This window comes from Pan paniscus, chromosome 3, assembly GCF_029289425.2.
Source record: "Pan paniscus chromosome 3, NHGRI_mPanPan1-v2.0_pri, whole genome shotgun sequence".
Lineage (NCBI taxonomy): Eukaryota > Metazoa > Chordata > Mammalia > Primates > Hominidae > Pan > Pan paniscus.
The window spans coordinates 77,196,048-77,211,522 of NC_073252.2; the positions used below are offsets into that span (position 1 = coordinate 77,196,048).

The 15,475-nt window shown below is 39.8% G+C and overlaps 1 protein-coding gene across 2 annotated transcripts in view; it reads left to right on the forward strand.

The window, feature by feature from the left end:
* The window catches only part of USP46 (ubiquitin specific peptidase 46), a 68,066-nt gene that overhangs the window by 37,145 nt on the left and 15,446 nt on the right, over window positions 1-15,475 (forward strand). For both annotated transcript variants that reach the window (XM_034958835.3, XM_055111561.2), the window contains exon 5: window positions 11,591-11,667. In XM_034958835.3, the coding sequence (XP_034814726.1) occupies window positions 11,591-11,667 (77 nt within the window). The remainder of the gene's footprint in view (window positions 1-11,590; window positions 11,668-15,475) is intronic.

The window sequence follows — 15,475 nt, forward strand, 5'->3', positions numbered from 1 at the left end:
CCAGGAGGTGATCACTGTCTTCCATTTTGTGTGTCAATACTATCTTTTCTTTGTAGTTGTACATACGTACGCATGTGTATTTCTAGACATTTACTTAGTTCTGCATGTTTATGGCTTTTATATAGATGAAATCACATATATGTATTCTTCTAAACTTGCTATTATCATTAAAGGTTATATTAATATTTTTGAGAATTGGCCATTTCTTGTAGCGTGGTTCATTCATTGTTATCATTTTGTAGTATATCATTGTAGGAATATACTGCAGTTTGTTTTTCTGTTCTTCTATGGTGTGTCTAGTTTTTGGCTTGTAGACAGTGCTGCTACAAACTATCTCCTGGTCCACATGGGCAAAATTCTCTCTGGGGTATCCTTTTGGGAGCAGAATTGCTGGCCATAGGGCATGTGCATCTTCAGATTTCCTAGGTAGTGCCAAATTGTTTCTAAAGTGGTGGTAAGTTAGTTACATTAGTAGAGGTTTTTTTTTTTTTTTTTTTTATGTGTGTGAGACAGACTCTTGCTCTGTTACCCAGGCTGGAGTGTAGTAGCACGATCTTGGCTCACTGCAACCTCTGCGTCCCAGGTTCAAGCAATTCTCCTGTCTCAGCCTCTGGAGTAGCCCGGATTACAGGTGTGCACCACCACGCCCGGCTAATTTTTGTATTTTTAGTAGAGATGAGGTTTTCCCAAGTTGGTCAGGCTGGTCTTGAACACCTGACCTCAGGTGATCTGCCCACCTCAGCCTCACAAAGTGCTGGGATTACATACGTGAGCCACAGTGTGCAGTCACATTAATAGAGTTTCTAATGTTGACCCCACTTTGTATTTTTGTAATAAACTGAATTGGGGCTTTATCTTTTATATACATTGTTGGATTGTGAGATCTACGATTTTTAGGATTTTTTTGCCACTATATTTATTGCTGAGATTGGCTTGAACTTTTCCTCTCTCTACTGTACTTGTCTGGTTTTGCTATCAACGTTCTGTAAAATTAGTTCTCTCTTTTCTTTGGAAGAGCTTCTATAAGTTTTTATCTATCTGTTCTCTGAATGTTTGATAGAACTGGTGACCTATTTTTGCATATCTGAAATATATAGTTCAGTTTGGCTTGTTTCTGATATTTTGATACATATCATAAATATGTATCCTTTGTGTTTTGCCTTTTGCTCAGTATCCCTTGTGAGATTCATTTGTGTTGTTGCATGATGCTTTAGTTTATTCGTTTTTATTGCTGTATGGTATTCTATTGCATGAATGTGACACAGTTTACTAATTGAATATTTTACTGTTGATGGATATTTGGCTATTGCCAGTTTGGGGCAGTATGAACAATGCAGCTATGAGCATTTTAATACATTTACTCTAGTGCACCTGAACCCATTTTCTCTAGGATGTGCACATCAAGTAAATCTGTTAGGTCATATGGTATGCTTTTCATTAACATCATTAGAAAGTGTCAAATTCCCAAAATGGTTATACCACTTTACACACTGAGTATATGAGCGAGTGCTTTCATTTCTCTACATCATCTGTCCCTGCTATTCTCATGTCTTCACTTTTGCTAATCTAGTGGCTTTGTGCAGTATTCTTTTATTCAGTAAATATGTGGGGTTTTTTTTCCACATTTGCTATGTAAAAGCCTGAAGCACTGAGCGTACAGTGAGAGCCCTGCCTTTCTAGAACTTCCAGCATGGAGGCAGACTTTAATGACAAAAATGAATAATTAGTTAAGTAATTATAATTGCAAGATGCTGTGAAGAAGAAGAACAGATTACTTCATGAGTTTATGATATGGAAACCAGAACAAGGGGGCTTCAGTTCCTACATTTGTAGCCAGAAAACCTGCACCAGACTCTACAGTAACACTGTTGCTAAATCCATCTTTACTCTATGTGGATTTTCAGGAAGCCTCAGAAGATGGGCTCAGACACATCTGTAGTTGTTGTTGTTGTTGTTGTTTTTCTATGAAAAGGTCAGCTGACCCCAATAAATGCAAATATTGCATTGTCAAGTATTTATATTGCAAAAGCTTTTACCTAGCTTGTTATTTCCTGGAGGGTTATCTTGAGTGGGAAGCCTGTGCCCAAAAATGCCTTTGAAAATTTTGGATGATACTGTAGTATTTGTTATAATGGGATTCCAACTGTTTATACTTGCTTTGTAGAAGTAGATGAGTGTGCAGGTATGTCTTTCTGGAAAATGGGGCAATCTGAAAAACCTACTTTTCTTCCCCCTGAAATGATGAGATTTTAGGCAAGATTGTTTTTTCTCTGGAGTTACTTGGATAATTACCTCCATTTTCTTAGATCCTTCAACTGGATGGGATCCTAGCAGTCATTTAATCTTTTTTTTCTACCAGTGCTGAGTCCCTTCTATGATATCCTAGCCAGTTGGTCAACAGCATCTGATGGACCCCGTCCAGAGGCAGGGAATCAATCTCCCAAGGTGTTGCATTCCATTTTTAGAAAGCTCTAATTGTTAGAAAGCCCTGTACTTTCTAAGAAAACACAGAGCCTGCAGGCTTTTTCTGTTACTATAAAGTGTTGAGGACTTAGTGTGCAAGAAGACCAAATGGGAAAGATTTCCTTCACCTGGATGAAAAACAGGGAGCCTCTTTTGAGTAACATCCTTTGCCTAGGGCAGACAGCCTTTAGATGGTGCTTCAGTCAGAATTGCCAAGACCCATGTTTATGAAGTCTCACTGTAGGATTAAATGGCACTAGATCCTGAGCAGCAAATTTGCCCCTGGGGGCACCTTGCCATTGTCGCTGCCTCAGCTGCTAGTTCCTTCAATCCTGGAAAACCTTTTTGCCAGCCTTCATGCTTTCAGAAAACAATGATTTTCTTTTTCTTTTTTTTTTTTTTTCCTGGGTCTCACCCTTTGTAAATGTTGCTTATGATTGCAGTGCAAATGTCAACTGAGGAATTTATGGAGACAAACAGTTTCATTCTGCAATAGACTTGGAGAGACTATTTTAAGGGGTAATTCATTGCTGACTTTTCCAGATAACCTTGATAAAGGCACTTCAGAATTGGGGCTTGGGGATTTTCCACTGTAGCCTTGCATGCTCCCTTGGTTATTCTTTTGTTTGGTTCGTAAGATTTGTTAGCCCAGTTGGAGCTTAATTTTGCCACTGTTTATTTTAATTTTCCCTCTTTCCATTTAAGCTGAGCTTTTGCTCTACAAATCTCTGATTTTTCCGTGCTTCTCAGTGGCTTTAACATGTTTGTATCTGTTACTGGAGCCAAAAGGTTGTTTTAAGAACTGCTTTATTAAGTACCAATTTTACAGCTCCTCATTGCTTTGTTTGCAGAGGTTCAAATTGATTCAGTAGAGTTTCTGAGGCTTTCGCAGATAGGAGTAGGGCTGGATAATGGAGGGAGGTGTGATACTCAGTGGAGATTCTGAGTTCCAGAGATTCATTCAAATTGGTTGTAGTTGCACTTTTCCAAAGCCCACCATTGGGTACCTTTTAAAGCCAGCACATTTTCGGCTCATGATTGAACAGTGCAGAACAGCCACCTCATCACCTTTTCTACTGAACCCAAGAAAGGAATATGGGGATTTAGAAGCTGACTTTATTTATTTACTTATTTAGAGTTAGGGTCTCTCTCTGTTGCCCAGGCTGGAATACAGTAGTGCACACCACCATGCCTGGCTATTCAATAAGATTTTTTTTTTAGATGGAGTCTCACTGTGTCACCCAGGCTGGAGTGTAGTGGCGTGATCTTGGCTTACTGCAACCTCCGCTTCCTGGGTTCAAGCGCTTTTGCTGCCTCAGCCTCCCGAATAGCTGGAATTATAGGCTCCTGCCACCATGCCTGGTTAATTTTTGTATTTTTTAGTAAAGACAGGGTTTCACCATGTTGGCCAGGCTGGTCTTAAAATCCCGACCTCAGATGATCTGCCCACCTGAGCCTTCCAAAGTGCTGGGATTACAGGCGTTTTTGTAGAGTCTGGGCCTCACTATGTTGCCCAGGCTGGTCTTGAACTCCTGGCCTTAAGTAATTCTCCCACCTTAGCCATCCAAAGCACTGGGATTATAGGCGTGAGCCACTACTGTGCCTGGCCTGAATATGATTTTAATTACTTAAGAATTTAGCAAAGCTCATGATTTATAAGGTATACCCTTTCTGTAATCTATTTTACTAACTGATTTGTAGTTAATTACTTTAAAAAGAATATTAAATGAGGTCTCTTTATGCTTTTAAACTAAGAGTTTTTGAGAGACCTCCATGCTCAAAATTGAGGGAGAAGAAAGGAGAATAAGATATAGCTTGTACTTGCTAAGAGTATTGGAGTCTCTTAGTGATAGATGTTTCCTTGGAGACAAGCTGTATTTTCAGTTAGACCAGAATGAGATCCTTGTGTGTGGGAAGAAAATGGTTTTCTTTTCTGGCAGCTTTCTTAGAAGAGACAGAAGCAAAAAAACCCAACAACAACAAAAAAAACCCACAGAACCCCCAAACCAACACCCTTCCTCCACACCCCACCCCAAAAAAACCACATTATTTGATCATTAATTGCTTTTGACTATGTCATTCTAGGGCAAGGAGAGAGAAAAATCCAAACGGAAAGCTTTTGCGCCATGTTTTGATAGCCCCTGCAGGGGTGATTCCTCTGAGCAGTGCTTTCACACACTCTAATTCTAGTAGCAGTTTGCATTTGGAATTGAGAGAGGTACAGTGACTTTTTTCAGTTAATGAATTACATTTGTTCCATTTCTCCTTCTCTCCAAAACCATTAAGTTCAGAAAAAGATTTGCATCCAACAGGACAAAATGTTTTTGTTTTTATTACCTTCTTTGTATAAGAGCTTAAGTAGAGTGAGATCCTAGCTATCTAATTTATTTATGGTTTCAGTTGGCTATAATCCTCTTATTTCAGAGAAGGGCCATTTAGGTTAAGAAAAAAGTTCTGCTAATTAAGGAACATACTGTGGATTATTTTTAAAAATTAGAAACAGAAATGAATAAAAAAATCATGATTCTGCCACTCAGACGCCACTGTTGTCATTTAGATATCTTTCCATTTGTTCAGTCTTCTGTTCAGTTATTATTTATTTAGTAAATATTTATTTCCTATTAAATGCTGGGAATTATTTTAGGTACTAAGGATATAGCAGTTAAAGTAGAAAAATGGTCCCTTTTGTTTACTAGCATACAGATATAAAGCTATAAATTTCCCTTTAAGCATTGGTTTAGCTGCATGCTACAAATTTTGATGGTATGTTTTCTTTGGCATTAGTTCAAAATATTTTCTAATTTCTCCTGTGATCTTTTTTATTTGATCCATACACTAATTAGAAGTATGCTGTTTAATTTCCAAATATTTGGGATTTTCTTATATGTCCTAATAGTATTGATTTCTAATTTTGTTGTGGTTAGGGAATATATTCTGTAAGATTTCAGTTTTAAATTTATTGAGATATGTCTTATGTCCTTCCACATGGTCTGTCCTGGTAAATGTACCATCTGCCCTTGAAAACAGGATCTCTCAGGCAGGCACGGTGGCTCATGCCTATAATCCTAGCACTTTGGGAGGCTGAGGCGGGTGGATCACCTGAGGTTGGGAGTTTGAGACCAGCCTAGCCAACATGGTGAAACCCTGTCTCTACGAAAAATACAAAAATTAGATGGGTGTGGTGGCCCATGCCTCTAATTCCAGCTACTTGGGAGGCTGAGGCACAAGAATCACTTGAACTCAGGTGGTGGAGGTTGCAGTGAGCTGAGATTGCACCACTGCACTCCAGCCTGAGTGACAAAGCAAGACTCCGTCTCAAAGAAAGAAAGAAGGGAAGGAAGGAAGGAAGGAAGGAAGGAAAAGGGAAGGGAAGGGAAGGGAAAGGAAAGGAAAGGAAAGATCTCTTAGTGTCAGAACTATTGACATTTTGAATCAGATAATTCTTTGTTGTTGGGGACAGCCCTGTGCATTATAGGATGTTAAGCAGCATCTCTGGCTTCTACCTGCTAGATGTCAGTAGCATCTCCCAAGATACAACATTGAAAAATGTTTCCAGACATCGTCAGATGTCTCCTGGAAGCCAAATTTCCCCTGTTGAGAACTACTTAGTTGAAAAGAATATTTGGCAGTTGTTGGGTGTGGCATTCTATAATTGTTAGTTAGATATGTTGGTTGATAAAGTTATTCAGATCCTTTATGTCTTAGTTGACTTTCCCCCTACTAGATTTTCTACCAGTTGCTGAGAAAGGAGCATTAAAATATTTTTGTGGGATTGTTCTGTTTCTCCTTTTAATTCTGTCAATTTTTGTTTTATGAATTTTTTGACTTTTTAAAAACAACTTTGGTGAGGTATAATTTACGTGCCATAAACCTATCCAGTTAGTGATTTTTTTTCTTTAAGTAATTTGCTGAGTTGTGTAACCAGTACTGTAACCTAGTTTTAGAAAATTTTCATCACACCAGTAAGATCCCTCATGACTGGCAGTTAATTCCTGTTTTATTTGAGGTCACTACTAATCTACTTTTTGTCTTTAGAGATTTGCCTTTTCTGGATGTTTCATGTAAATGGAATCATACAATATGTGGTCTTTTATGTATGACTTCCTTCACTTACATAACGTTTTTGAGATTCATTGGTGGTGTAGCATGTATCAGGAGTTTATTCCCTTTTGTTGGTGAAATAGTGTTCCAGCTTCATGTGTTTTTGAGGCTCTATTATGGGGGCTATCCATATTTGACTGTTGTGTTTTTCTGATAAGTTGACATTCTTATCATTAGGAAATGTCCTCTTTTATTTCTCTTAATAACTTTATCTTAAAACCTATTTTATCTGATATTAGCCCTCTACAAACTTATGCTAACTCTTCGCATAGTATGTCGTTTTTCCAACCATTTACTTTCAACCTGTGTCTATATATAAAGTTTAGCTCTTGCGGACAGCATAGAAATTGGTCTTGCCTTAAAAAAACAAATACTTCCTTCAATTTTTGTCTCTTACTTGTAATTATTAGTCCATTAATGTTTATGGTAATTATTGATATAGTTGGGTTTGGGGCTGCCATTTCATTTGTTTTCTATTTATTTCCTCTATTTTTTGTTCTTCTATTCCTCTTCTATATTTTCTTTTTGAATTATTTTTTGAATATATTTTTATTCTTTTTGAATATATTTTTATAATTCCATTTTAATTTTCCTCTTGATCTTTTCTGAGTACATTTTCGCATGCCTGGATGTATTTTTAGTGATTTTGCTAGAGATTACAATAGACATTCTTCACTTTTCACAGTATCCTTACACATATTAATGATACTATTTCACATAAAATATAGAAAGCATATAAATATATAGGTGTATATTCCCTCTGCTCCCACTCTACCTTGTTCTTTATGCTGTAGTTGTTATATATATTACATTTATGTAGAATATAAATCCCACAGGACAGTGTTATGCCTTTTCCTTTAAAGAGGTGTGAATATTATACAAAAATTAAGAGGAAAAAAGTATTTTGTATTTGCACAAATATTTATCATTATTGATGCATTTTATTCTTAAGGATCTGGATTTCAAACTGGTGTCATTTCTCTTTGGCTTGAAGAATTTCCTTTCACCTTTCTTGTGATGCAGGTCTCTTATATCAATGAATTCTCTTCATTTTGCCTTCATTCTTGAATGATCTGTTTGTGGCATATAGGAATTCCAGGCTAATCATTTTTTTCTTTCAGCACATGAAAGATGCTTCACTGTCTTCTGGCCTCCATAGTTTCTGCTGAGAGGTCAGCTGCCAATTGGATCATCCTATTGTCCTTTTCTTTGGTAGATGTTTCAGATTTGCTTTTTATTTTTGGTTTTCAACAGTTTGGCTGTGAGGCATCTTGGCTGACCTTCTTTGTATTTATCCTGCTTGGTGTTGGTTGAGTATCTTGAATCTATTAATGGATGTCTTTCACCAAATTTGGGAAATATTCAGCGTTTATTTTCTCAAATAGTTCTACTGCCCTATTCTCCCTTTTCTCCCCTTCTAGGACTCTGATTATATGTACAGTATTAGCTAAAAGATTCCTGAGTATCTGTTAATTTTTACTTCAATCTTTTTTCTTTAGTCCTCATTGGATAATTTCCATTGATCTGTCTTCATATTCACTTGTTTTTTCCTCTGTCACCTCCACTTTGCTGTTAAATTCATTCAATGTATTGTGTTTTTCAGTTCCAGAATTTCTATTTGATTCTTTTTTATTGTTTCTATTTCTTTACTGGGGTTTCACGTTTTTTGATGCATTACGAGTATATTTTATTTTACTGATGATAGTTATAATGGCTTCTTTAAAATCCTTGTCTGCTAATTCCAACATCTGGGTCATCCCAGGATTGGTCTTAGTTTATTTTCTTTTAACAATGTCTTAGGTAAGACATTTGTCACATAGTGTAAATTTAGATCTTATTCAGAACATTGAGAATGTTAAGTGGCAGAGACTCTGGATTCTGTTAATTTTCTTTTCTTTTCTTTTCTTTTCTTTTTTTTTTTTTTGAGATGGAGTCTTGCTCTGTCGCCCAGGCTAGAGTGCAGTGGCAAGATCTCGGCTTACTGCAACCTCCGCCTCCTGGGTTCAAGTGATTCCCCTGCCTCAGCCTCCCAAGTAGTTGGGATTACAGGCGCCTGCCACCGCACCCAGCTAATTTTCGTATTTTTAGTAGAGACGGGGCTTCATCATCTTGGCCAGGCTGGCCTCCAGCTCCTGACCATGTGATTCACCTGCCTCCACCTCCCAAAGTGCTGGAATTACAGGTGTGAGTCACCACACCCGGCTGGATTCTGTTAGTTTTCTTTAATGCATATTGAGTTTCTTTAGTTTTAACAGGCACTTATCTTGGTTGGACCCAAACTATTCACTATGTTTCTTGGGTGACAGCTTGAATCTTGGGTGGCAGCCATTTTGTTAATAGCCAAGTTGCTTTGTGTGTATTCCATGCATGGGTGGATCGGGGTCAGCCACATGTGGGCAGAGTTGGAGATACCCTCTTTCCTTTCTTTCCAGTGGGCATGGTTTCCCAGATTTAGTCTTCTGGCTTGCAGACCGGAAAGACTGCATTTCCCCCTCAGCACCCCAATCTAAAGGCCATGAAACCATGAACTCGCTGTGTACAGCTCTCCTCCTCCAAGTGTGGACTCCCCATGTGCTTGCTTGTGTTCACTCTCCAGTGCCTTCAGGTAGCTGCTTTTAGTTTTTGGTTATGTGAGTTTATAGTTTCTAGTTTTCTGGAGGAGTATTGGTGTGCTGGGATCTTAGTTACTATGGAAGCCAGTCTTTTGAACTTTCATTTTAGCGAGGGGGAGACAGACAGTAAACATATAAAAATAAAACATATAAAAGGATAAGTGGTTGTATCAGTTACCTATTGCTTTGTCACAAACCACCCGAAAACTCTGAGCCTTAAACTATCATTTGTTATTATAACTCATGCAATGGTGCGTTGGCTTGTGGTCGACTAGTGTAGGCTGGACTCAGCTAAACTTGTGTGTTTGTAGTTCAGCTAGCCCACTCACGTGTCTGCAAGATCACTAGGGGTTTTACTCTAGATTGGGCTTGGCTGAAATGCCTTGGTTAGGACAACTTTCCTCCATGAATCTCTCCTCTTCCTGGGAACAGCAGGCTAGCCTGGGGTTATCCTTCTTACAGTGATGCAAGAGAGCAGTTTCACAAATGCTTGATCTGGCTGGCCTCTGCTGGTGGTAACCTGCCTTCTAGCATCCCACTGGCCAAGGCAAGTCACATGGTCACACTCAGACTTAAGGGTGGCAAAACATAATCACCTCTTGATGAGAGTATCTGTGAAGCCATATGACAAAGAAGCCAGTAGAGGCAATGGTGAGGATTTGGGGCTACTAATGCATTCTACCATGGTAGAAATAAACGTCATTAAAAAATTAAAACAGGATGGTAGAGAATGCCAAGGGAGGGGATGCATGTGTGTAAGTATAAAGATGCCTTTTTTATACGAAGTTGGGATTAACTTATATGTAGTTGTATAACCTAGTTTTTCAATTAGTGTGATAACCACAATGTAGAAAGCCATTCCCAACTTTTTGACCATTTTAGGCCACTTAAAATGTTTTATCCCTTCCTAATTTATTGAGTCCTTACTTTTTAAAGCACTTCACATGTATTATCTTATTTCTTCCTTACAACAGCCTTATGAGATAGACACTCTTGTTGTCCCCACTTTACAGATGAGGAAACAGAGGCTGAGTAGCTGGCCTGAAGCCATCGACTTTATATAAATGGCAGAGACAGGATACGGATCTGGGCAATAACCATTCTTGTGTCTCAGTATCCATTCCTGTGTGTACTTTTTTTTTTTTGAGACAGGGTCTCACTGTGTCACCCAAGCTGGAGTCAGTGGCACAATCTCAGCTCACTGCAACCTCTGCCTCACAGCTTCAAGCGATTCTCCTGCCTCAGTCTCCCAAGTAACTGGGATTTTTACAGGCATGTGCTACCATGCCTGGCTAATTTTTTGTATTTTTAGTAGAGACGGGGTTTCACCATGTTGGCCAGGCTGGTCTTGAACTCCTGACCTCAAGTGATCCACCTGCCTCAGTCTCCCAAAGAGCCGTGATTACAGGTGTGAGCCACCACGCCTGGCCCCCATGTGTACTTCTAAAAGTATAAAAGAGTGTATTCACATCTCTGAATATTTCTTCAGATAACTTCTGGAATTTTGGGTCATAGGGTAGTTGTCACACTTTAAAAAGAATGTTGTTTTCATTTTGCTGCTAAATGACTGAGCACCTGAAGGTTGTTGCCAACTGTTCCTGCTACTCCGGGAACAAGACAGTAAAACCCCAGGGTTGTCGGTGAATTAGTGGGAAGTAAGCACTTATTCAGTGAGCCTTGAGATATATGAGATCTAGAATTAGTGTGGAGTGAGCTGTTGAAGGCTGAGAGACAGCTGGGGCCACCGAACCGGCTCAGCTGAGAGCTGCCCACGGTATGGCGGGCCTGTGTGAGCCCAGGCTGCAGGCCAGCCCCAGGTCTGGTCATTGTCATGGACAGCACAGGGCTCTGCATGTGATGACCACTTCCTGGCCAAAGGACAGCTTTGTGTGTGGTCAGTGCGATTCTCCAGCCCATTGCCTGTCAGGCTCCCTGGCCCACCACACAGTTTGAATGATGGGGCAAGGGAGAAAGGGAGTGATTTCAAGGGACTGGCAAAAAGTGGAAACGACTCAACAAGGGATGGTCATCTGGGTGGTAGATTTTATAAGTCTCTTGTCCTTTTTCCATTTCCATTTTTATCACTCTGCAATCTGGGCTATATGGATATTTAATACACCCTACTTTGAAACGATGGGAAAAATGAATGGAGAGGAAGAGAAATCTGGTTGAGTTTTAACTATTAAAAGCTGTGAGTCAAAACTGGGAAAGGGATGAGGTTAAATTGAGAATTTGGGATTTTCTCTAGATTGGGTTGTTTTTGAGGTAACTGGGTGCCAATGAGTATACATGTCCATGCAGGACTTTAACTGCAGTTATGGTTTTTATTGCAGTCAGTGATTACCTATACATGTTCAAAGTTTTATCTACTACATATTTCATGCCTAATATATTGTTTCTGTTTTTTGTTTCAGGTTAGTAGCAAAGATGAAGATTTTCTTGACCTTTCTGTTGATGTGGAGCAGAATACATCCATTACCCACTGTCTAAGGTATATGAACTCTGAGGCGGTTTGAGCTTTTGATCAGGCTTGTAACTAAGTGGGAGAGAAAATCCTGTATTTCTTCAGGACATAATCTTCCCTTCTGTTAAACCAATATGATCCTATTATTTTCTATCTCTCCTTTCCCAAGAGCGATTATGTGGTCTGGAGAAGAGTCCCACTGAGAAAAAAGAGCATAAAATGGAAGTCATTAGTCAAAAGGGCAGGTGGCAGTGGCTGTAGATTTGAGATCAGCCAGGTAAAGTGTTAAGTGATTGGTGATAATTTCAACCTTTGGGAAACCTTGTTATAAGAAATAGAATTGAGGTTTAGGTTTCCGTAATTTTTTTTTTTTCCTGGAGAAATGTGTATGTTGGTCATCCATACCTGGTAAAGGCAGGCTAGAGGCACTTGGAAATGTTCAGGCTAGGGTGGGTGAGTATGAAGTAGCCTCTGAATGCCTTTTAAACATATTCGACTCTGTCTTATTGCACTGTGCAGGCTGATATCTCTGAAGTGCCTCCCCATCCCCTGTTTTACATCACACCTAATCTAGACCTTGACCAACTCGGCTATACCTGCCCTAACATGCGTGTGAGATGTCACCTCCACAGCAGAAAGAGAAGCCTGCCAGGTGTTGCCACTCACCACTCAGAGTTCCGTGATGGGAGAAGGACGTGCGGGAGAAAGATGCAGGGAGCAAATAATGCCAGTGGAGTCGTTAGCTTTCTCTGTCTTTCAGACAAAAGATAAGGGAAGGGTGGGCTCTTGCTTGGCCCCTTTTATGGTTTAATGTGGATTGCATTTTTGAGGATTTGTTTTTTTAAACTAGAATTATGAATTTTCTTCTCTAATGTTATGTCTGCATATCTCTTCTGATATGTTTCTTTCATTTTGATAACTTTAAAAAATAAAAAGTTAAGCTAAAATGTTGGGATTTGAATCTAAGATCTCTGCCACCTTCTTCCAGAAGGTTTTTAGTTGGTGACTAAACTTTTGTTTCAGAGAAATGATATAAATAGTGTTTAAATTCAGGATACAGGTCTGGAGAAGCTGTTAAGTTTGTATGGTAGCTGAGTTATAATTCTAATATTTCAAACCTCAGTACTGTGTCTTAGGCAGAGTAAGCCATTTGTGTCATAGGAGAATACTGAGAAAGAAAGATGTTTTTTCCTTGTGAAAAGTTCAGGGGTGGCCTCAGGCAAAAACTTAAACTATGTGAAGTTTATCTTAATTGTCCTTGCATGGCCTTTTTGGTTATTTTTGTCTTCCACTTGAGCGCCTTAGACCCTCCCCATGACTCCTTCCCAGAATCTCCCCTTACTCCTCCAAATGCTCAGTGCTCTAAAACCACCACCTTCTCTTTCCTCTGTCTTCCTCGCATTTTAAATTCCCATTCTCCCAGTGCCGACGAGATCCCCAGGTTATTGGGAAGCATTGGAGCAATGGCTCTCTGCCCTGGCAGCACATTGGAATCACCCGGGAAGATTTAAGAACAACAATGCCTGGGTTCCACCTGGAGAGATTCTGATGTAATTGAATGGAGGGAGAGTGGGGGGTGGAGGGGTGCGGGATTGGGCATTGGGATTGTTTTTAAAGCTCTCAGATGATTCTATTGAGCAGCCAGGAGGGCAGAAGGAGAATCACTGCACTAGATTCTAGAACAAAGCTTCCCAACTGCTGAGCCAGGGAAAATGGATTAGATGTATTCATCTCCTCGGCTCCTGGGAGGCTGGGAAGGCCTGGCCATGCCAGAGCCCCATGGCCAGCCATAGGAGCAGCCTTGTCAGTATATCCTAGTGTGTTTCTCATGTAGTATTTCTGTGTGGATCATGACATGGAAATTATCGGGAAGCATTGCTTGAGGATTTTTAATATCAATTTTGAATTATTGTGGTGAGTGAAAAAGAAGATTTTAATTGAAAATGTATCAAAGATAGACATTAACTTGGACACGATAGCTGTGTTTACAAAAATTGATAGCCTTCCCATCCAAAAACAGTCTTTCTGCATTTTTTAAAGTTTAAAAATATTTGCATAAGGCTTTAGTGCCTTTTTTGTAAAAGTGTGCATTTCTTATTAGATTTGTTCCCAAAGTGTGTTTTCTTCTCTTTCTCTCCTTCCTTCCCTCCTTCCTTCCTTCCTTCCTTCCTGAGAATGAGGGTAAAAGTAGAACAAGGAGTTTGATCTATAACTGACTGTGAACCATCAATTGAGATAACTCACTACTTTTGGACCAGCCCTGTATTAGTCCATTCCCACATTGCTATAAATAAATACCCGAGATTGGGTAATTTATAAAGAAAAGAGGTTTAATTGGCTCATTGTTCTGCAAGCTGTACAGAAAGCTTGGTGCTGGCATCTGCTTGGCTTCTGAGGAAGCCTCAGGAAACTTACAATTATGGCAGAAGATGAAGGGGGAGCAGGCACATCACATAACTGGAACAGAAGCCAGGGGTTGGAGGAGGGGCTAAACAATTTTAAACGGCCAGATCTTGCAAGAACTCTCCACGATGTATGGTGAGGACAGCACCAGGAGGATGGTGCTAAACCATTAATGAGAATTCTGCCCCCGTGATCCAGTTACCTTCCACCAGGTCCTACCTCCAACATCGGGGACTACAATTGAATATGAGATTTGGGTGAGGACACAGATCCAAACTATATCAAGCCCCAAAGTGTATTTTTAAGTAATGTTTTATTGCTGCTCTGCCTCTTTTTAAAGCAATACAAAGAATTTTGTGTCTTTCTCCCAACCTCTGCTCTGTGCTTTGGTAATTTATCCCAAGTGTTGGAAAGAGCCAGTGCCCCTCTTGTCTTTCTCATTGAAGAGTTTCCTATACCATTGTTGCCCACTTTTGTTCCAACAGGTATAGAACATTAACTGACAGCTGCTCTGCCTCAGCATTTACTGCTGGGGTCCTCGCCTTCTCCTAACTTACCTTCATTTTCTAATTCTCAACTCATGGATGCCCTAAGAGCATTACTCTGTCAGCAAGCTTCTTTGTAAAATGGGTCTTTACATTAGGTATTAACTTCTGCTATATTTCCACCTGTCTGGGTCTACAAATCAAATAAGTTTTTGGGGAAAATAAGAATGAGTAGGAATGAATGATTCCTTATTTGTTGCTGGCCTTTCTTTGGCTATTGTGACCCTTTAGCTTGGTAGTACAGCTTCTCTGCAGTAGACATTGGGAGGATATGAAGCTCCATCACACCCACACTCACCTCCCTGCCTCTGGCTCCCCGTTCCACTCCAGTCAATCCCATGCAGCCAAAACAAGATTCCACAGCACTTACTCAATTGAAGTATTCATTCAGCTAAGTATGAGTTTGTTTTATGCACCATGTACTTGAAATCTGAAAGTTTAGTACATTTGCATTCTAATGGCTTTCTTGCCTTTAATCCCTCTCCAATCCCCCCTCCACCATGCTGTCAAAAGTGGAATTTCTAAAAAGCACTACCTGATTATGTCTTTTCTTTGTTGAGACTGTTGGTTAGGGTTCATGCTGGCTTCTTGGTAGCATAGTCCAGGCTATGTGACTTGCTGCCTGATATGGTTTGGCTGTGTCTGCACCCAAATCTCATTGGATTGTAATAATTCCCACGTGTTAAAGGTGGGGCCAGGCGGAGATAATTGAATCATGGGAGCAGTTTTTCCCATACTATTCTCGTGGTAGTGAATGAGTCTCACAAGATCTGATGGTTTTATAAATGGGAGTTCCCCTGCACCTGCTGTCTCTTGTCTGCTGCCATGTAAGACATGACTTTGCTCCTCCTTTGCCTTCTGCCATGATTGTGAGGCCTCCCCAGCTA